Source organism: Drosophila suzukii, chromosome 2R (genome assembly GCF_043229965.1).
Source record: "Drosophila suzukii chromosome 2R, CBGP_Dsuzu_IsoJpt1.0, whole genome shotgun sequence".
Taxonomy (NCBI): domain Eukaryota; kingdom Metazoa; phylum Arthropoda; class Insecta; order Diptera; family Drosophilidae; genus Drosophila; species Drosophila suzukii.
The window spans coordinates 20257870-20276481 of NC_092081.1; the positions used below are offsets into that span (position 1 = coordinate 20257870).

The window sequence follows — 18612 nt, forward strand, 5'->3', positions numbered from 1 at the left end:
CCCGGGGCCAACTTGGTTCATTTGCTGAAGTTGATTAATGCATGCAGCACTCGTTTTTTGTTCTGGCTTGATTTAAACTTGTCTGCCACATATGTTGTCCTCGTCCTCGGAGGAAATCCAGATGGAGGGGGAACCGGAGCATCTTGGACCAGGGAACTTTCTTTGTTGACAAAAAGGTGCACTGACATCGGACCAAATCGAACACAACTAATTCGGCACGATTATTCACATGCCACAGAAATTAGATTAAACTTGGCCAGAACATTGTATGGTCAGGCTTGCCCCATTGGTTTGCTCCCTCTTATTCAGCTGAAATGGGCATAAGTTTTCCTCGAACATCTGTGCTTGTCTACGTTTATTGCTTTTGGTTTTAATACACTTGGAAAATGTTTTAGGCAAAATTAATTTTTCAAATCCGATGAAAATCGTTCTTAAATCCTATCTCAAGATCTAATGACTAAAACGGAGTACTTTGCCTTTTATAATACTTATTTTTGTGCCACTTTAAAGATCTTACATTTATTTTTAAGCCTTCTGCTTTTTATAAACAATTTTTTATTTTTTAAATTAAATTGTAAAATTAAAAAGGTCCTGAGGTCCTAAGAAATGGGATTTGTTTTCAAAAAATTCTAGGTACATTTTAAAGGAATAAATGACGTCTATAAGGATATAGTTGTATCTTTGATATTACCGTAAGGTCTAAGAAACCGGGATTTGTTTTAAAAACATGAAGTTCATTTTAATTTAATACATCGTTGTTGAACTCTTCTTTAAGGTCCTTTGACATTCTTAAAGGACCTCTTTATAAAACACCTAATTTATCTCTAGATCTAAAGAAACGGGTCTAGCTTGTCTAATATTTATTAAATTTTTAACGTAATATTAAAATGTTTGTAAAACTGTTACAATTAATATTTATTGATAACATATTTGTAAAACATACGAATGTAGACTTATCATAAACTTTTGGGTATTTCCAAGGACTACTTTAAACATTTATTAAAACTTTTCAAATTTTATTCGACTGTAAGCTGCGCAGCCTTTAAGGGGCAAATAGAAAGGACAGTTCATTGTTTGAGCCCAAAGTTCAATAGTTCGAGTTCGAGACAAAAGTTCACTCGCCAAACAAGATGGCAGAGGCCAACAAGTGGCATCGGGATTCCGGGGCTGTCAGAATGGAGATGCTGGAAATCGAAATCCCGGCGACATTGACAGCTGCATACATTTTAATCCCCTTCAATTTCACCGAAAAGTACTCCGTGTTCAGGGGCCTGTGGCACAATGACTTTCGCATTCACAATTTCCAGTAATTTGTTATTCAAACACATTGCGAATCGATTATCCGCTTGGCATGCTCCCTCCAATCGAGCAAATATGCTGATTGACTTTTGTCAAGGCTTATGTGCGTGGCCCCCTTTGTCGCATCCCCAATCAATCCACATTCGATGCCATACCCATTCAACCTTTTGTGTTTGGATGGGCGAAATGCCAAAGCAAATACAAATGAGGAAACGCGGGAGGATATGGGCCCTTGTGTTGGCTTTCGCTTTTATCTGGAGACGGGGATCCACGACCTCCTGACACCCATTTTACACATATTTATACCGACTATATCGATGGGCGGAATGCCTGACTGGTTCTATATGGGTGTGTTTTCAGTTCGATAAGGGCGATTTGGTAGGGGAAAGAGGAGACATCCGCAGTCGGGAGCAGAGTTCCCATAAAGTTAGTTGTGAGATGTCTGCCAAGGACTGCGGTTTAACCTTCTCCGGAGGTCCCTCGCTTTAAATATTTGTCATACGCTGGAAATTTATCTTGGCCAAATGACCGAGGCCGAAGGCTGAAGCCAGGAAGTGGGCCACAATTCTCTTTTTCCCTTCTTTTCTGCCCGTCTCAATGTCACTTGTTGAATGGAATTGATTGCCACGCAATAAAATGTAATTGCAATGGCTCAGCTTGAACTCAATGTTAAGGTGCAAGGACATTAATTAACCGCAAGCAGCAGCTGCAGTCCTCCGTTCCAGGACCCAGGGATCCGCATCCTGAAGTGGCTCTGATTGCTCGGCATGCCGCTAAGCGAGCCGCATATTAATTAGAGCACCAAATGGAATGGAATAAAGTGAGCTGCCAGGCAATGCGGGTATGCAAATTTTTCTGGGTGCATGTGGGAGAGCTTTATCAGCGTCTGCTTTATGGAAATATACTGCTGACCCAGCATTGACAGAAATTCCATAAATACTCGAATATATGTATGGGAAAATATGAAAAATGAAAGGATAAAGTTAAGCTTGACAGATGTGCGCACTCGATTCGTTCGAGGAAAATCCTTGGATAACAGAGTTTGATTGCATTTCTGGATAATTGCATTACAATTGGGGCGGTATAATTTATTAACGCCTTCGCAAAGAGTGTTTCGTGGTAGTTAATCAATAGTTAAAACGGGCTAGGACTGCGTCCTGCTCCTAATTGACCTTAGCTGCTGCTGCAGCTGCTCGCAGAGCTGGCACTCCCGGGTGAGTTGCTTGACGGCCAGGGCGTACTGGCGCTGCAGCTCCAGCAAAGACTGCAGCTCCTCGTTCAGCTCGTCGCGCCGCATCCGCTCCTCGTTGTACTTGTGACGCACCTTGTCCTGGGCGCTCTTCACTCCGTCCACAATGGACTCGAACTGGCGGATGAAGTCCTCGCGGCCGTGCGGACTCATCATGCCCTCGTTGTAGGCCTCGCAGATGGAGTTCAGGAGGGCCAGCTCCTTTTCCAGGTAGCGCTTCTTGTCGTTGAGAGTGTTGTACAGGGTGTAATATTGCTTGGTTTCCAGGTGCTTGCCGCTCATCTCGTTGTGCAGTTCGTGGAAGCGTCGCTGGTACTGAGCCAGCTCTGTGCGATCGGGTATGGCGTCCAGCTTTCGTTCGATGGCCACAATGCCACGATTCCTCTTGGCCAACTGCAGGCGCAGCTCCTTCAGACGCTGTTCTTCGCCAGCCACGGCTGCGGCTTGGGCCTCCGCATCTTGGGCACTAAATGCTTCCAGGTCACTGAAAAAAAATAATAATGATTTCATATTTAGTGCATCTTAACAGAGCGCAAATACTTATGACTTACTCGATTTGCTGTTGTAGGTTGGCCAAATCGGTGCGACAGGATTCCTTGAATTCCGCTTCGCTTTTCTTCAGTTCTTCATGTTGTTGCAGCAAGCTTTGTACCTTTTCAAGGAGCCTTACAAAATTCAATGAATTAAATGCTATTCATAATGTTATTCCAATTTAAAACCCACTTTGGATCTGCCTTATCCCGTGTATCTTTGTGTGCTTTAAGCTCAGCATTTAGGGCGTCCAATTGCTCCTCCACTGCCTTGGTCTTTTGGCCCTGCTCCTTTTCCACCTCCTGCAGCTGTTCATTATCCTTGCAGTAACGCCTAACCTTGTGTTCCAGGGCAATTTTGGCCGCTTCCAGCCGTTTCTGTTGGTTTTGTGCCTTAAGTTCTTGGGTGTCCGTTTCCATTTCCAGCTTGAATTCAGCATAGTGCTGTTGCAGCTCGTGTCGTGCGGTAGGATCGAGATCAATTCGCTTCTGAGTGCCCGTTAGGTCATCTTTTGCGAGGGATAAACTGCGCAGATACTCCTCCAAGTCGAGCTGAGAAATATTAAGAATCTGTTTGTGGCATGTACATGGAATATATTAAGCTAAGACCCACCTCTTCTGCTTCTCCAGGACCCAGCTCTGCCCTTCTCTCAGCGCTGGTCTTGAACATCGGTCCTGGATCTCCATATTCCAGGAGAGTAAGACGCACCCGGGACACGTCATCATCTCCGGGAGCTTCCTGACGTTCGTACAGTCTCCTGGGGCCGTAGAGCTCCTGAATGGCCTTGATGTTCTTGGAGGCCAGGCGTATTTTAGTGAGATTGTCCTTATCGCTTTTGTACTGGTAGTGATTGTGGAACTGGCCAATGGCAAATCTCTTCAAGCGCTGGCCACGCTCAGCTCGATTTTCCACCTAAATAGGAATTTTCTATAAATTGTTATATGTTGCTAGCCAAGGGGACTACTCACAGAGGTCTTGACCAACCATTGGATGACGGGATGTATGGCTAGGAACTCTAGACCCTGCACTTGATGGGGTTCCAGGCTATGTGGACACTTCATATCAATCAAAACAGATACGATCTTCTCCACCAGAGCGCTGAATATTAAAGATATTGTATGATAAATGATATTATATAAAGTACAACATTATTATGTATATCTCACATCTTCTGTCCTATGGAGAGACTTTCGTGGAAGAGCAGGTCCACGTCCACATCGTAGTCGCAGCACTCGATGCACCAGGTCATTCCGCCCACCACTTTATCAAAGGCGGAGAGGCCCTTTATGCGGGCCCGGTAATATCCCGCTGCCACCAGGATGTCGAAGGTGTCCTGCTCCTTGGCCGTGGCATCCGAGTCCTCGCGACGCTCCACCTATAAAGTAAATCAAATTAGTATAAAGAATCCCGGTAAGACAAGCTAGACTCACCTGAACTTCACGCCCATCCTCATCGTAGCGAGTGCCCAGCCTGACATTCGGCAGGATCTTGGAGAATACATCGCGGTTAGCCATGAACAATCACAATTACATGCTACTGGAGGCCCGGAAGCTATTGCTTATCATGTAAATTCGGGAAAACACAAAAATTGGCAAACGACACAAAAATTGTCAACAACAACATTGGCTGAAATGCCGGATTTTCCCGCCCACGCGTTGCGGTCCCACCAATCTTTCCATTTGAAACTTCCACGCACGGTCACACTCGCGCCGGTCACCGCATTTTTTGGGCTTTTTGAAGAGCCGAGTTCGGATTTAAGATGAATTACTACGTCTGTCTGCTCCAGGAGGGAGTCAGCAGCATCCCGAAGCTGATCGAGAAGGCCTATGCGAACAACTACAATGTGGTGGCCACCTCCATCAACGCCAACATGGTGCCCTTCGAGCCGGACGAATCGGATCCCACATATCCGGCAACCATTCTAAGCGCCATGGACTGGAACTCCAAGGTGATATTCACCATGTCCGATGTGGATGTGGACTCGCCGAACGTCAAGCTGCGCCAGCACGCCAAGGAGGTGCTCCTGCGGGACGTGGCCTGGGCGGAGCACCTGCAAAACATGGGCAGCGTGATGGTGCGACTGCGCGGCCCGGAAAACGACAATCTGGCGGCCATTGTGCGGTCCAAGACGAAGGGTAAGGGTCTGGAGGCTTGAGCGGAACGTCAAACAACTTATTGGTAGATGTATATCCCCTAGGAAACTGGTTTATTCGGGTGCCCATCACCAATCCCGATTTGGCCACCTTCGAGCACCGCAAAGATGCTACCGCCGAGGAGGTGGCCCAGGCGGAATCCAATGATCCATGGAGCTGGTGGAACAATCTGCGCATCGCCGCCAAATATAGCTCCAAAGTAAAGGTTGTGGTAGAGCTCAATGATTCCGATCGGCCCAGCAAGGAGACTGTGCGTCGCTGGTTGGGTGAGCCCATCGAGGCAATCATTATTCCGTCCTCCCTGTTTGTTAGAAATCGTTCCAACTACTGTGTGCTGAAGAAGGAGTGGCAGCTCATCATCGGGCAGTTCATCTCGGTGCGAGCCAACATCATCATCTCCACGAATCCCAAAGATAATGCGTTGTCCCAGTATGCGGACTACCTAAAGAAGCTAATTAATGAGAACTGCGATACGCACGTGCTAAACAGGTGGGTGTGAGGCATAGGTCTTGTAAAAAACCGAATAATAAACGTCTTTTTTGCTAGCTATGAAAACATGTTGGAGATTCCGTTACAGCCTCTCAGCGATAATCTAGACAGCTATACTTATGAGGTGTTTGAAACTGATCCTGTGAAATACAAACTTTACCAGAACGCTGTACAAGCGGCTTTGATAGATCGAGTAAGCGATGAAGAGGCCAAAAGCAAGTTGGTAAGGGAAGATCTTTTCTGAATATAAAATAATTTCTACTAATGTACAAACTGTTACCCCTTAGACGGTGGTCATGTTGCTGGGAGGAGGACGAGGTCCTTTAGCGCGGGCTATTTTTAATGCAGCCGAGTTGACAAAGCGACAAGTGCGCCTATACATCATTGAAAAGAATACCAATGCCATCCGCACGCTCTCAAACATGGTTAAAACGCTTTGGGCCAACAAGGGTAAAGAAACAAAATAAGCCACCATTTATACAATACTAATCTCCTAAGAACTTTTAGATGTTCACATTTTCTCGAAGGACATGCGCGACTTCTCCCCTCCCGAGCTGGCTGACATTATGGTATCCGAGCTGCTGGGTTCCTTTGGCGACAATGAACTTTCGCCCGAGTGCCTTGATGGAGCCCTGAAGCTACTCAAACCAGATGGGATCAGCATACCCTACAAATCGACCTCCTACATTAATCCACTGATGTCAGCGATCCTGCACCAGAATGTCTGCCAATTGCTATCCACCGTGCCTGCCTTCGACTACGGCTACGTGTCGCTATTGAAGAATATATACCATATTGATGAGCCGAAGGCGTTGTTCGAGTTCACGCATCCCAATCGGGTGGAGAAAATAGACAATACGCGCTGCAAGGTGCTCTCGTTTACTGTAAAAAAGGATTGTGTGCTGCACGGAATCGGCGGCTACTTCGATACTCATTTGTACAAGGACATCTGCCTGAGCATTAACCCGCTGACCCACACGGCTGGGATGTTCTCATGGTTCCCCATGTTCTTCCCAACGGTGAGTTAGATTTTAATCGCTTAAAGATAACTTTTGAAATAAACCCCATTTATCTTTTTCAGCGCCCAAGGACTCTCAAGGAGGGCCAGACCATCTCCATCAAGTTCTGGCGCTGCGTGGATGCGACCAAAGTGTGGTACGAGTGGCAGGTGGTCAATTCCCCCGACGATTGGGAACACCACAACACTTGCGGCACTGGTTACAACATGCGACTGTAGCAACAGCAGACGAGGCAAAACCAAGTAGCCAAATGACTAACACTTTTTTTTGACAACTGAAAATATAATCAAACTATAGCGACCTTAATTTGTCTGCGACTTTTATTTAGGTTTATGTTTGAAAAGTTTATAAATACTCTTAACGTACATAGATGTCCTTACATATCTGTGGGTTTTATTATTTTCGGTTTGTAAAATTTAGTTAATTTCCGGTTTCCTCTCATTTATTTAATTAAATTATATGTATGTATATTTAAAGCGCTGCACATGATCGCGACACGACATCTCATCTAAGCGAAGGCAATTATCAGTTATGTTAAGTATGTATAACGTAATCCATTTAGTTTAGTTTAAAGCGGAGCTGAACTGGGCGGCGACGGGTGGTGATCGGATCTACGAGTTGACAGCACTAGCCTGGGCCAGCGGCGCTCCTCCGCCGACGGCGCCACCACCACGAATGGCGATCGCACCCTGGCCGGCGCGGATGGGCTTGGCGATCTGAGCCTGCGGGCCGCGTCTGCCCAGATGCTTCTGTCGCACAGCCTCCTTGATGCGGTCCACCTCGTACTGGTAGCGCTTGCGATCCCGCATGGCGCCCTCCTTCGCCTCCTTGAGCGCCGTCTCTAGAGCCTTCACCCGCTCCATGGTCGTGCGCAGACGCTTCTCCAGCTTGGGCAGCTCGCATCGCAGATCGGCGTTGTCCCGCACCAACTGCTTGTGCACCTTGGTCAGCTGGTCGAGGTTGTTCTCCAGGAAGGAGATCTTCTGTTTCTGGGCGAGGGATCCGCCGTCCTCCTCGCTCTCCTCGTTTACCACGTTCTTGCGGATTCGTTGCTGTCGTATTAAACGGAAAATACAGGGGTTAGAGCAAGTTTAATAACAGACTTAGTAAAAGAATTCTACCTGTAAATCCTGAACAAAAAGCTTGCGCAGGTTGTGCAGCGTCTGCAGCTCCTTGGCCACAGTGTCCTCCAGGCCCTTGAGGTCCTTGCGGGCCTGTTCGCGATGCTCGTTGGTGAGAATAATGTTTTGAAGCTCGCTGGACTTCTCGGCCTCCTCCTGGCGCACCTTCTCGTAGTCGACCGACATTTGTTGGTGTGTCAAGAGCAGCTTCTGATGGACATCCTTCATCTCGTCCATTTCGTGCTGCTTGGCGGCGATCTCGTCCCGCAGCTCGGACACCTGGCGGGTGTGGGCTTCGCGCAGCTCGTCCATCTGGGAGTCGAACATGGAGCGCAGCTCCTCCGCCCGCTGTTTCTCCTCGGCATTGACGGCGGACACGTGCTCGGCGGCCTTCAGTTTGGCGCACTCCTCGCGTAGCGAATCGATTTGCTCCTCCAGGGTGCGCTTCTTATTCTCCGCCTCGCGCATCGACTCCTGCAGCGACTTCATGCGTGCCTCGTGCTGCGAGATGAGAAGACGGTACTCGCCCAGGTCCTTCTCGTACTCGGAGATCTTCTTGTTGGAGTCCGACTGCTGTGCCTCCATGTTGGAGCACCGCTGGGCAATGTTCTTGGCCTCCGTCTTCATCTTGCTAATGTACAAGCGGGCCATGGTGAAGTCCTCCTCCACCTTGCTGGCATCCGTGCCAGCCAGAGCACTCATCTTGAGGTCGATGCCGGACTCTCCGGGGGCGATGGCCTGGCCCACTTCGCCGAGGTCACGCAGCAGATTGGTCAGCATTTCGGTGATGCGTTTCTTTTGGTGCGTGGACATGTCCTTCAACTGCTGCAGCTCCGTGGAGGCGGCGCTGAACACAGACTGCTTCTGCTGTAGCTCCTCGTTGAGGGCGTCGATGTCCTTGTTCTTGTTGTCAATCTCCTGGGACTTCTGGTCGTAGTTTACAGCCAGCTCCTCGAGAGCTTGAAGCACCTCCTTGACCTCTTCCTTGGCGGACTCGTTCTCCTGTTGGATTCGCGCCATCTCCGACTGCAGAGTCTCATACTCCCGCCGTGCGTTGGCGATGAGCTCCTCCTGCTCCATCACCTGCTCCTTGAGCTGCTCGGCGTACTGGCTCTGCTGGTTGATCTCTTCGTCCTTGTCGTCCAGCTGCTGGTACAGTCGCTCGCATTCCGTGGCTAACCTGGCCTGCTCATTTGCGGCCACCGAAGCGGACATGTTGGCGAGGGCAGTTCGCTGGGCGACCAAAGCCGCCTCCGCCGCCGCCGCTTGGGCTGCCTCCACTTCCAGATTGGGCGTGCTTGCCTCCATGAGATCCTCCATGTTGATTTGCTCCTCCGCCTTAACGGTTTCGCCAGCCCTCCAGCGTGCCAGCTCAATCTCCAGCTTCTCAACTTTGCCCTTGAGCCGGGCGTTCTTTTCCTTCTCCTTCTCGTAGCGTCGCTTCCATTCCTCGGCAGTGAGCTCCTCGTTCACGCAGACCACGTTCTTCACGGTCTTGGCTCGTCGACCAAAGTCTAAAGTAGATTTGGTCTCCGATTCGTTGAAGCTGGCCGGGGAGCAGCAGATGACGATGGTTGTGCGTGCGTTACCTCCCAGCGACTCCTGCAGGATGCGCGTGAGCTTGGAGTCGCGGTAGGGGATGTGCGTTTTGTTGCCGTCCGCCAGGGCGGAGATTACATTGCCCAAGGCCGACAGCGACTTGTTGATGTTCTTGGCTTCATCGAGGACCGTGCCCTCGGCTCCTGTCTTGGAAACCTTTTCGGAACCGGCCAAATCGACCAGGTAGAGTTTGCCGGAAAGCTTCTTCTGGTTCTCCAGGTTCTCCTGCTTTACGTTGATGAGGAATACTGAGTGGGATCGCGAAGAGTGCTCGTTCATGTCTGAAAATGGGCGGATAAATCATTATAGTAGGCGATCTAGGTCAAGAAAATACAATAGGGATCAGAAGAAAGGCATTGGATAGCTAATATCTTAAAGTTTCTTGATTAAAAGCAAGTCATTATGTATGTATTCATCTTGTTATAAGAACTAATTTGATAATTAAACCATGAGGGCTTGTTAACAGCTAATTGAAAACAAGTGACTAATTATAATATCAAATGCCTGCCACATCATATGTGTACATTTTACAATGGATATTATACATACACAAGTCGAAATTTAACGATCATACTTTATTATAATCATCTGAATTTTTTTTATATTAATTTTTTTAACGATCTGTTAATGATAATGACTTCAACTATTTGTCATGCTATACCTATATCTTAGACTTTTTAAATTTCATGTGTGGTTCCTGGCAGCCTTTACTCTGATCTCAGTTACGGCTAAGGACTCACTTGTCACCGCAATGTGGCGATTGGATTTTCCCTCCTCGATCACCTCGAATACATCCTCCGGCGAGGAGACGAACCGCTCCGTGGCGCCCTTCACGTACGGCACCCGGTTCTTGTCCTCGTGCACGCTGAGGTTCACCTTGGAGACGTCCAACAGATCCCGGATCTTGTCCATGTAAATCTCGTAGTAGGAGACCTTGATGTGGAACTCCAGGTTCACCTCCATGGCGTAGATGTGGTTGAAGATGTCGTTGACGATGCGCGGTATGATGCCCTGCTTCACGGAGTCCCCGATGACGCCCTCCATCGTGTGCGTCTTTCCGGAGGACGTCTGGCCGTAGGCGAATATCGTTCCATTGTAACCGGCCAGGACGTCGGTGACGATGGACTTGGCCGCCTCATTGTAGACCTTCTCCTGGGAGGCGTTCGGCTTGAAGACCTTGTCGAACAGATATACCTTGCCCTGGAGAAGGAGGGGATTATGTTTTTTTTTTAGTATGTAGTTATATTGTAGTGCTAGTTGCGGTGAAATTTCTTTCGGAGATTCATTCCCCCCTATCCCTCCGCATCCATATTTTTCCCGCTGACTGCTTTTAAATCATTTTCAACGCATGGCCGCGAAGCAGATTGTAATTATGAGCATTAAGAAATGGTGAGAGGAGTAGGAGCAGGAGAGGAGTGAAAGGGGGGGAAGAATAGTGAATAACGAGCGGCAGAAGAAAGACGGAGCGAAAGAGAGACAGGGAGAGAGTAATGATAATGTCTGTGTGTATGGAGGCTACACTACATTAGTGCTGACTTTTTTGGAACTGGTTCAATTGCTCAAGTTTTTACCAGGAAAATGACGGATTACACCTGGCGGAAAACCCAAAACATATAATCCAATAACATTTCACGTCGAATAAAAGCAATACATCCAAATTCCAATGCCTCCAAAGTTGCTCTTATTGTTTTCCTTCTTTTTTATGGTTTGCGTGTGCATGACTCACTCGAGCGGGAAAGGGGGTGGATGGGGGGCTTGGGGAGTGGAAAGGCGGTCTCTTTCTGTCTGTGTGTGTGTGTGTGTGCTAGTGCTTGTGTGGAAATGTATGTATGTAAGTGAGGTAAGCAGCGAAGGCGGACTGGAAACTCTAGAAAAGCGCATATTTATGTGGCCCAAAAGAATGGAACACCCGCTTTTAGCACAAAAACCTTCTAGTGGGTGGTCTACCCCCAAAACCCCTCGCGCACACCCCATGTTCTATGCCATTCCGCGCACGGAAAATCAATTTAGGGCCAAGCAATATTGATTCGGAGTAGTTTCTTCATGTTTCACCATCTAATCTATCGTTTCGGTTTTGCATAGATGGTTTTCTGCAATTATTCATGGCTAGCTCTGGGGCCCCTCTCTCTTTCGCCAGCCCAATTCCAATTGGTCGGCAATTTGGGGAAGGGTAATGTACGCTAATAGGCATGACGTCATGGCACGGCACGCAGAGATTAATGCATAACACACAGGGAAGACACATAGGGGGAACTCTCGGGAGAGGCAGGGTTCGGGGTCGGGATTTGGGACACCCATCTGGGTCTGGGTCTGGATGTGGAACACATACCGCTATGGATATGCAGTTCTCCTCCACATTGTTGGGGAACTTGACCACGAACTTGGAGCCGGCCTTCTCCTCGCTATCGTTCAGCGGTCGGAAACGGCAGACCACCTTGATGCTGTCCTCGGCGGGAATTTCGCGTTCCGCGGACATCGCTTACGGCGGAGTTGGCTCTTTCTGGCGGAGATTGCTCTGGAGCTCTGGGCGCGACCTCTGCGCATGCAGCTGTTTACGTGGATAGTCCGCGAGTCACAGCACTGCACTCCCTTTCCGGCACTATCTGGTACTCCTCCGTGGGTCTATACTAACTCCAGAACTCCGTGCTGCTACGATTCTTTGCCTGATTTTCCGACTCCGTCGCACTCGCGAAAATTGGGTTGGGGGCGGCTCAGTAGATGCAGTGAAAATTTTGTGGTTATACCAGACACAAATGTCGATTTGATCGAATGGTTGGGTTGTAAAATCGCGGCTTTGAGGGTCCGCGTACGCTTTTTGCACTAGCCCGGAATGATTAAGTGCGGCCGATAAATGCACTCTCATACGTCAGTGGGTCGGAATTTGTGGCACTCGAAACTCTATTTTACTCGACTATTTTATTTTCGCCCGTACGCCAGTGTGACCGTTCTGGCTGGAGATGGAGAAACACCGATGTTAACATTGATGTCATCGATGTTTTCAAAGCATCGGTAATATCGATGTTTGGCAAGCCAACATCGATTTCCTTCCATCTCTATTCCCTGCTGCTCTCTCGCGAGCAGAAATCTTTTATCTCGCTCTTGTACTGACACTTACTATGTTGCTATCTCGCTTTTCATTTTTTAAAAATACCGTTAAGAGCTTTTCTTTCTGAATACCCTGTAATATTTGTGAGCTGTAACGAAAATTACAATTTAAAAAGGGCGATTAGTTTTTTTTAATTTACATAGTAAATTAATGTAAGCTTTAAAGTGAATGTAATACAAATTATTATACAGTCTTTCCTCGAAAAGGTGAATGAAGGAATAAATAATTTTATTCTATCAGATTGGTTCAATGTATCGAACAATTAATTTTAATTGGGGGGACATACTCTTTAGCACGTTTGTTTTGTGTTTAAAAGAAAACAAGAAGTAATTGAATACTAAACGGTCTTCAATGGTATACTTTTAAAATTAACTTTTTTTGTGTGCTATTCACAACCTAGACTTTTTCGTATAAAAGCTTTTTTTAGTCTTTTTGAAGCCCATCCATTTTAACGCGTTTCTAAGTTTTCTTTTTAATCTCTGAATTTTGTGTCAAAATTCTTCGGCTTGGGGGCAACAAAAATAGTTCCAAACTTTTGTTTAAGGCTTTTCTGTATTTCCAAACTTTATAGGTCAGGGACAATGCTATGGAAATTTGATCACCGAGTCTAGGAGCAGTGTGAGGGACTGAGAGGCAAGATGGCATTGGCACCCGAGGATAACTCTTCGTATTTGAATATGGAACGCTTAAAGAAGACCCAGAAGCTCATCCACCTTTATAGATCGTACGAATGCCTATGGAATCCCCAATCTCCTGGTTACCACAGCAGTACTGTAAAGGATGACGCTTGGCGAAGGATAACTCTCCATATGAAGAGCGGTTTAACCCCTGACCAGGTGAAGCTGCAGATACTCGGCCTGCGGAACTATTACTCCCAGGAATGTTCCGCCCTCCAAAGGAGTCAGCAAGAAGGTTATAGTTATGTTCCCAGGCACTCTTATTTCCAGGACCTAAAATTCTTGGGTAACCTGGATGTTGCAGGAACAAACGAGGTGAGTGATGTGGCAATAGATATTGGGTGTACTGAAGAGTGACCCCGAATTATCCTTTAATCCCTAGCCCAAGACCAGTTTTAGCATGGGCCAAGTCAATGACCTCCTGGAGGATGGTTTTATTCTAGACGATAGTATTACTATTAGAGCAAACAATTCGCCCAACTTTTCGGAGGCCGCAGTCTTTTCTCCTTTACCTTCATTGAGTCCCTGCGTCAGTTTAACCACAGACGGTTACACCTTCTATAAGATGATATTAGAACCTGAACCACCCAATGAAGTGGAATTAAGGGAGTTTCAAAAACGATCCACCTCCGGCAATGACCGCTGGTACCCCACGAGCTACTGTGTGAAGTGCAAACAAGAGGAAGAAAGAAGAGGTCAAAGCAGTGGGATTAGTACTGAAAGTAAAAGTTCCTCGGATGGGAATCATTGCGGTTGTAGCAATGAGTGCTCGTGCTCAAACCAATCTCAGGATAAGCCAAGAAACTTGACAAATCGAAACGGTGTTCAGTATCGAACACAGGATCAAATTCCCTTACCGAACAGCCATAAACGCTCTCCGCGAACCCATCAAAATGGCGTCTTTGTGGATCTGGGCAACTGGTACGATGGGGAGTCCACCAATAATGGAGAGCGCAACGATAAGTGGCCAGGTCCCAGACTATGTTCTCAAAACCGCCAGGGATGGCAGCCCAGATACCGCAAAGTAGTCCCAAATGATGATCGAAAGTCCAAGTGCGGGAGTTGGAAGCGGAATAATGATGCCATATGCCAGCGACTTCAGGATCAGTTGGCGAGGCAGGAGAACCAAAGTGGACATTACTCCAAAGAAGCCTCCGAAGAATTCTCTGCCCAGAGTGATCGTCGGCGGTCGGGCGATGATCAGTTGAATGCGGTGCTGTTAGAGAAGAAGGCTCAGAAGAATAGGAACACCCAGAACCCTCCCATTGATCCGGCTCAGTATAACAACAATCAACCGATTTCAAACCAGACTTACTATAATACAACTCAACCGGTTGAAAATCAATGTTATTGCGATACTAACCAATCAAATGGGGATCCCCAGCGATGTAGTACGTATGGATGCCAGTGTATTTACTGCAATCGAACTGTGGTTCCACCCCAGGGGAACTACTACGTAACGCAGCAGATTGATCAAAATAACCCAGGTTATTCCAGAGCAGCTCCCCCAGATAATCAAGTGGGACAGGCTGAACCTTATGGAGAAGCGAATTATTATAATGAGTACGGACAACCTGCATATCCCAACCAGCAGCATGTCTACTGCATCAATACAGAAAATGCAGAAATGTGGGTAAAGGATCAGTCCACGCCTGGAGCTCCAAGTCCTGCCCAGGTGCCCGTGGCTCCGCTGTCTAGGTCTTGGCCGCAGGAAATGCAAAGTGGCCTACCTCAGCCAGGTAGTCAGGCCGTAAGGGCTCCTCCCCAAAGTCTAGACAAGATCTTTTCATCAAATACAAATAAAATACTTCAGCCCGAGCAACCTATTCAGCATCCTACAGCAAAAAAAAGACCAGTGCCACCGCCACGAGATATTGAATATGTGGAGTGCCCTGCCTATAAAGGGGTACAAAAATCAAGACATTACCAAAGCCAACGAAGAACTAATGATTCTGAGGAGGACTCTGTTGATGGAAACGATCAACCGAGAAGATCATATGACGAAGGGAACCGATCTCGTAAGAGACAACGTAATCAAGACTCAGGTCGTCCTGTTCCGGGGGAAAATCCGTGTAAGTGTCCAGCTAGCAGCCGCAATCCAAATGAAGAACGTCCTACACAAAGGCGACCTCGCAATGATGATGGGGTTGTTAGTAACCCCAATTCCAACTATGAAGATTCTCCTCCACGGCGGGAAAGAGATCCTAACGGCAGCTCAAACAAATCAAAAGTTTTTCAACTTCAAACCGACGATTCTCAATATATAGAGTGTCCAGCGTATAATCGTGAAAATCCCAAGGAATGTCCCAATTTAAAATGCAGACTAGACGATCCTAGTCAACCAAGCCGCGAAGAAAGAAGCGTCCGAAGGATAATACCCCCTTCAAGGGATCGGGACTATGATGAGGAGGAAACTCCAAGGAGAAGATCCCAAGGTCAAGATAGGAATAGTCCAGAAAACGGTGACTATGAAGAGCAGAAACAAAGTGTCAGGGAAAAATACGGTGGTCAAAGGCAAGATGACAATTCTCGGAGCCAGAGAAAATCAGATGATGAAGCTTATAGGTCAAAAAAGCTAAAGGAAGAAAACTGCACCGACAAAACTTGTCCTTTTAGAAGTTCTTCTAAGCAATATGCTCGTTCCGGTCGGGATACGGGTAACCCCAGAAATGGTAATGGCAATGGTAAATATCAAAGCTCCAAAAGAAAATATAAAGAGTGCAATGATTCTACGTGTCCATATCTTAATTCTGGCGTAGTAAAAGCATCCCTTAAAGAAAAGTCGCGAAGGCAACGAGATCAGTTCTATCCAAAAGAGTACGACGAGGAAAAAAGTGAAGCCAGAAGAAAGTATAGAAGTGAGTCCCCAGCAAGAAGGCCACCACGGGATTTTAATAAATTTGAAGATTCCGAAAAAAACCAGAAAGATGTTAGGAGCTATAGGCGAACGAGAAATGAAGCTCCCGCTGATATTGATGATTCAGATGACAATGTGTATAAGTCAGAAAGATATCAAAATGATAATCGCAACTATTATAAAGACCAAGATATTGATATTGATGATTCAGATGACAATGTATATAAGTCAAGAAGATATAGAAATGATAATCGGGACTATAATAAGGAACAAGAAGATCGGGTGCCTACAGGAAGAATTAACAAGTATTCGAGAATGGAGGAAAGAAATTTTATAAGTAAAGATAATGAAAGATATCAGAGAGGTTACCGCAATGGAAACGATTACAAAAACAACACAGTAGATGAGTGCATGTGTGAAGACGATTTTGACTCCGATGAACAGGATAATGCCTATGGTGCCTATCCTATGAGGGAGAATAAGAATCGAGGTGACAAGGTATCGAATGATTATAATAGAACAGAAACATCAAGAAGAATCAAAAGTTATGATGACTCGGAAAATGAGGATGGAGAATACGTAAATTCCGATAAGAATAACAATTATCGGAAACGATATGAAGACCAGCAACCTTCTTATTCAAGGGGAACGAACAAGGCCACTCCTTATTCGAGGGGAACGGATATATACGATTCGGAATATGACTGCCTTTGCAGTGATAATGAAGATCCTCAAAGCTCTAGGCAAAACAGGAGCAATCAAGCAGCCAGAAACGATCAGAGGGCCTCAGGCAACACCAAAAATGAAACGAAAGAAAGAACCAGAGGAAATATAAACAATGCAGGGGCCGATTTAAATGGTAACGATTATCCTAAATACGAAAATAGAAATAACAATAAGGCACCTGAGTCTTCTGCGCCAATTAGAAGTAGACAAGATAATCAGAATTCCGAAGATCCTGGAAAGAATGACAGAGATAGAACCAATGAAGTAGACGGCTGTTTATGCGAACCTGAAGGAGGTGAATATTACTCTAAATACCAAAATGGGAATACCAATAGGACGCCAGAGATTCCCTCGCCAAACAGAAGTAGAAAAGATAAACAAGATCCCAATGATATTGGTAAGGATGACAGAGGTATAAGAAACGACATAGATGTCTGTGAATGTGATCCTAATGAAGCTGAATATTCCAAATACGAAAAAAGCAGCGCCAATCAACAAGCTAATGATAACGATGTTTCTTGCGAGGATTGTACATGTGATCCAAACGAACCAACGATATCTGTGGGCAAGGAACGAAATCAAGCTGGTAGTATATGCATGGCACTCAATGCTTTAGCCGAAAGCCAGGATCACAAAAAAGAGTCCAGCGGGAGGTCCAAGAAACCATTGAAAATGGAACGAAAGGAAGCCAAATCCAAGCCAGTATCTACCAGTGATAACCAGACGCCTACCGCCAAGAAGAGTTCCCGCCCAAAGACGGGGGTTTTCCCCAGAGTCCAGTCCCGATCCGCAAGTCCCGCTCTTCCTCCTGCAGCTCTGAAGACTCAACCAGGAGAGCCGATCAAGAGAAAAACCTCAATGAGGACTGGAGGACAATCCAGCGCCGCCAAGAGAACCATGGACACAAATGCAGCTGCCAACAGCAAGTTGCCCTTTGATCTAAACTCGGCCGCCTATTTTATTTGCAAATTACAGGACGAAGGTAACAACCATCAGTACCTCCTTGTGGTGCCAAAGAAGCCGGTTGGACCACCAGATGGCCAACGGATGGGCCCAGGACAAGAGTCTGTTAAGCAGCTGCACTGCCAGCGGCAGTGCTCCGGCTTTCAGAGCATGTCCTGGGTCGATTCGTCGGCCATCAGCCAATCCCAGCCATCCCAGCCATCTCGACCATCCCGCCCATCCCAGCAATCCCAGACGAGGGGAGGTGGCCTATCCGTACTGGGCTCCTTTAGGGTCCCACCTGTCCTGGCCAGCACGGCGCTGGGCATAATCAAGGAGCACCTCAATAGATCCACTAAAGACACAAATCCAGGTTACAGAGAAGCGTTGTCTCCCCCCCATAAGAAATGGCGTTCATTACTATCCAGAGCGACATCTTCGAGGCCCAGGAGACCCGTTCTTCGGCCGTCCCACAAAGCCAACGGTCCGATTCTGGACGAGAACAGAACCTTACTGCTCACCAACAATCCCTTTCAAGATTTGAGCTTTGGTGACAACAGGCGAGAGATTATAGTGCTACATCCACCGGTTCCAGGTTTTCGGCCCTCTAAGAACTCCTTCAGCAAGGACGAGGTGGAGATGCAGCACATCTCAGTCCCCAGCCAGGACACCGATGTGCATCGTAAGCCACCCACGCCGCCTCTAAAACCCAGGAAAAAGCATCCTCGGTGATCAATCCATAGCTGTAATGTTCTCACACATACTTCCCGGCCCTTGAATCATCATATAAAGAACAGCACTCAACCGAAGCCGAAGGACTCAGCTGCCTTTTATTCAATGAGAG

General features: G+C 47.0%; 4 protein-coding genes across 7 annotated transcripts; 2 read left to right on the forward strand and 2 right to left on the reverse strand.

The window, feature by feature from the left end:
* Positions 1-2361: 2361 nt before the first annotated feature.
* On the reverse strand, positions 2362-4722 carry fidipidine (coiled-coil domain-containing protein 93). Its single transcript, XM_017073636.4, has 7 exons — positions 4510-4722; positions 4246-4454; positions 4048-4177; positions 3692-3991; positions 3272-3630; positions 3100-3213; positions 2362-3032 (listed from the first exon to the last, which is right to left on the reverse strand). The coding sequence occupies exons 1-7, from the start codon at positions 4591-4593 to the stop codon at positions 2444-2446; spliced, it is 1785 nt and encodes a 594-aa protein (XP_016929125.2). The 5' UTR covers positions 4594-4722; the 3' UTR covers positions 2362-2443.
* A 39-nt stretch (positions 4723-4761) lies between these two features.
* On the forward strand, positions 4762-7046 carry csul (protein arginine N-methyltransferase 5). 2 transcript variants are annotated; one of them, XM_017073634.4, is made up of 6 exons: positions 4762-5214; positions 5262-5721; positions 5779-5944; positions 6009-6171; positions 6229-6740; positions 6803-7046. In XM_017073634.4, exons 1-6 carry the CDS (start codon positions 4839-4841, stop codon positions 6956-6958), a joined length of 1833 nt encoding a protein of 610 aa, XP_016929123.2. In that variant the 5' UTR covers positions 4762-4838; the 3' UTR covers positions 6959-7046. The 2 variants fall into 2 exon arrangements, with proteins under 2 accessions (XP_016929123.2, XP_016929124.2); XM_017073635.4 differs by having other exon boundaries at positions 4763-5214; positions 5277-5721.
* Khc (kinesin heavy chain) lies at positions 7043-12415 on the reverse strand. The gene is made up of 4 exons (XM_017073632.4): positions 11790-12415; positions 10201-10660; positions 7862-9741; positions 7043-7792 (listed from the first exon to the last, which is right to left on the reverse strand). The coding sequence occupies exons 1-4, from the start codon at positions 11934-11936 to the stop codon at positions 7352-7354; spliced, it is 2928 nt and encodes a 975-aa protein (XP_016929121.2). The 5' UTR covers positions 11937-12415; the 3' UTR covers positions 7043-7351.
* Positions 12416-13057: 642 nt separating this feature from the next.
* Positions 13058-18586, forward strand: LOC108010266 (uncharacterized). Of its 3 annotated transcripts, none has more exons than XM_017075127.3 (3): positions 13058-13558; positions 13626-17748; positions 17802-17942. In XM_017075127.3, exons 1-3 carry the CDS (start codon positions 13205-13207, stop codon positions 17810-17812), a joined length of 4488 nt encoding a protein of 1495 aa, XP_016930616.2. In that variant the 5' UTR covers positions 13058-13204; the 3' UTR covers positions 17813-17942. The 3 variants fall into 3 exon arrangements, with proteins under 3 accessions (XP_016930616.2, XP_016930614.2, XP_016930613.2); XM_017075125.4 differs by having other exon boundaries at positions 13059-13558; positions 13626-14993; positions 15057-18586; XM_017075124.4 differs by having other exon boundaries at positions 13059-13558; positions 13626-18586.
* Positions 18587-18612: the final 26 nt, after the last annotated feature.

What these genes read in the sequence shown, in the direction of transcription:
- fidipidine (XM_017073636.4), bottom strand. Translation starts at nt 4,593, where the DNA reads ATGGCTAACCGCGATGTATTCTCCAAGATCCTGCCGAATGTCAGGCTG. An exon ending in AATGGTTGGTCAAGACCTCT is followed by an intron (nt 3,992 to 4,047) that starts GTGAGTAGTCCC and finishes ATTCCTATTTAG; the next exon opens with GTGGAAAATCGAGCTGAGCG. An exon ending in CGGGATAAGGCAGATCCAAA is followed by an intron (nt 3,214 to 3,271) that starts GTGGGTTTTAAA and finishes GAATTTTGTAAG; the next exon opens with GCTCCTTGAAAAGGTACAAA.
- LOC108010266 (XM_017075124.4), top strand. Translation starts at nt 13,205, where the DNA reads ATGGCATTGGCACCCGAGGATAACTCTTCGTATTTGAATATGGAACGC. An exon ending in ATGTTGCAGGAACAAACGAG is followed by an intron (nt 13,559 to 13,625) that starts GTGAGTGATGTG and finishes TTTAATCCCTAG; the next exon opens with CCCAAGACCAGTTTTAGCAT.
- csul (XM_017073634.4), top strand. Translation starts at nt 4,839, where the DNA reads ATGAATTACTACGTCTGTCTGCTCCAGGAGGGAGTCAGCAGCATCCCG. An exon ending in AACGCTTTGGGCCAACAAGG is followed by an intron (nt 6,172 to 6,228) that starts GTAAAGAAACAA and finishes AAGAACTTTTAG; the next exon opens with ATGTTCACATTTTCTCGAAG. An exon ending in TCCCCATGTTCTTCCCAACG is followed by an intron (nt 6,741 to 6,802) that starts GTGAGTTAGATT and finishes TATCTTTTTCAG; the next exon opens with CGCCCAAGGACTCTCAAGGA.
- Khc (XM_017073632.4), bottom strand. Translation starts at nt 11,936, where the DNA reads ATGTCCGCGGAACGCGAAATTCCCGCCGAGGACAGCATCAAGGTGGTC. An exon ending in TCGCCACATTGCGGTGACAA is followed by an intron (nt 9,742 to 10,200) that starts GTGAGTCCTTAG and finishes GCCCATTTTCAG; the next exon opens with ACATGAACGAGCACTCTTCG. An exon ending in TTTTTGTTCAGGATTTACAG is followed by an intron (nt 7,793 to 7,861) that starts GTAGAATTCTTT and finishes TTAATACGACAG; the next exon opens with CAACGAATCCGCAAGAACGT.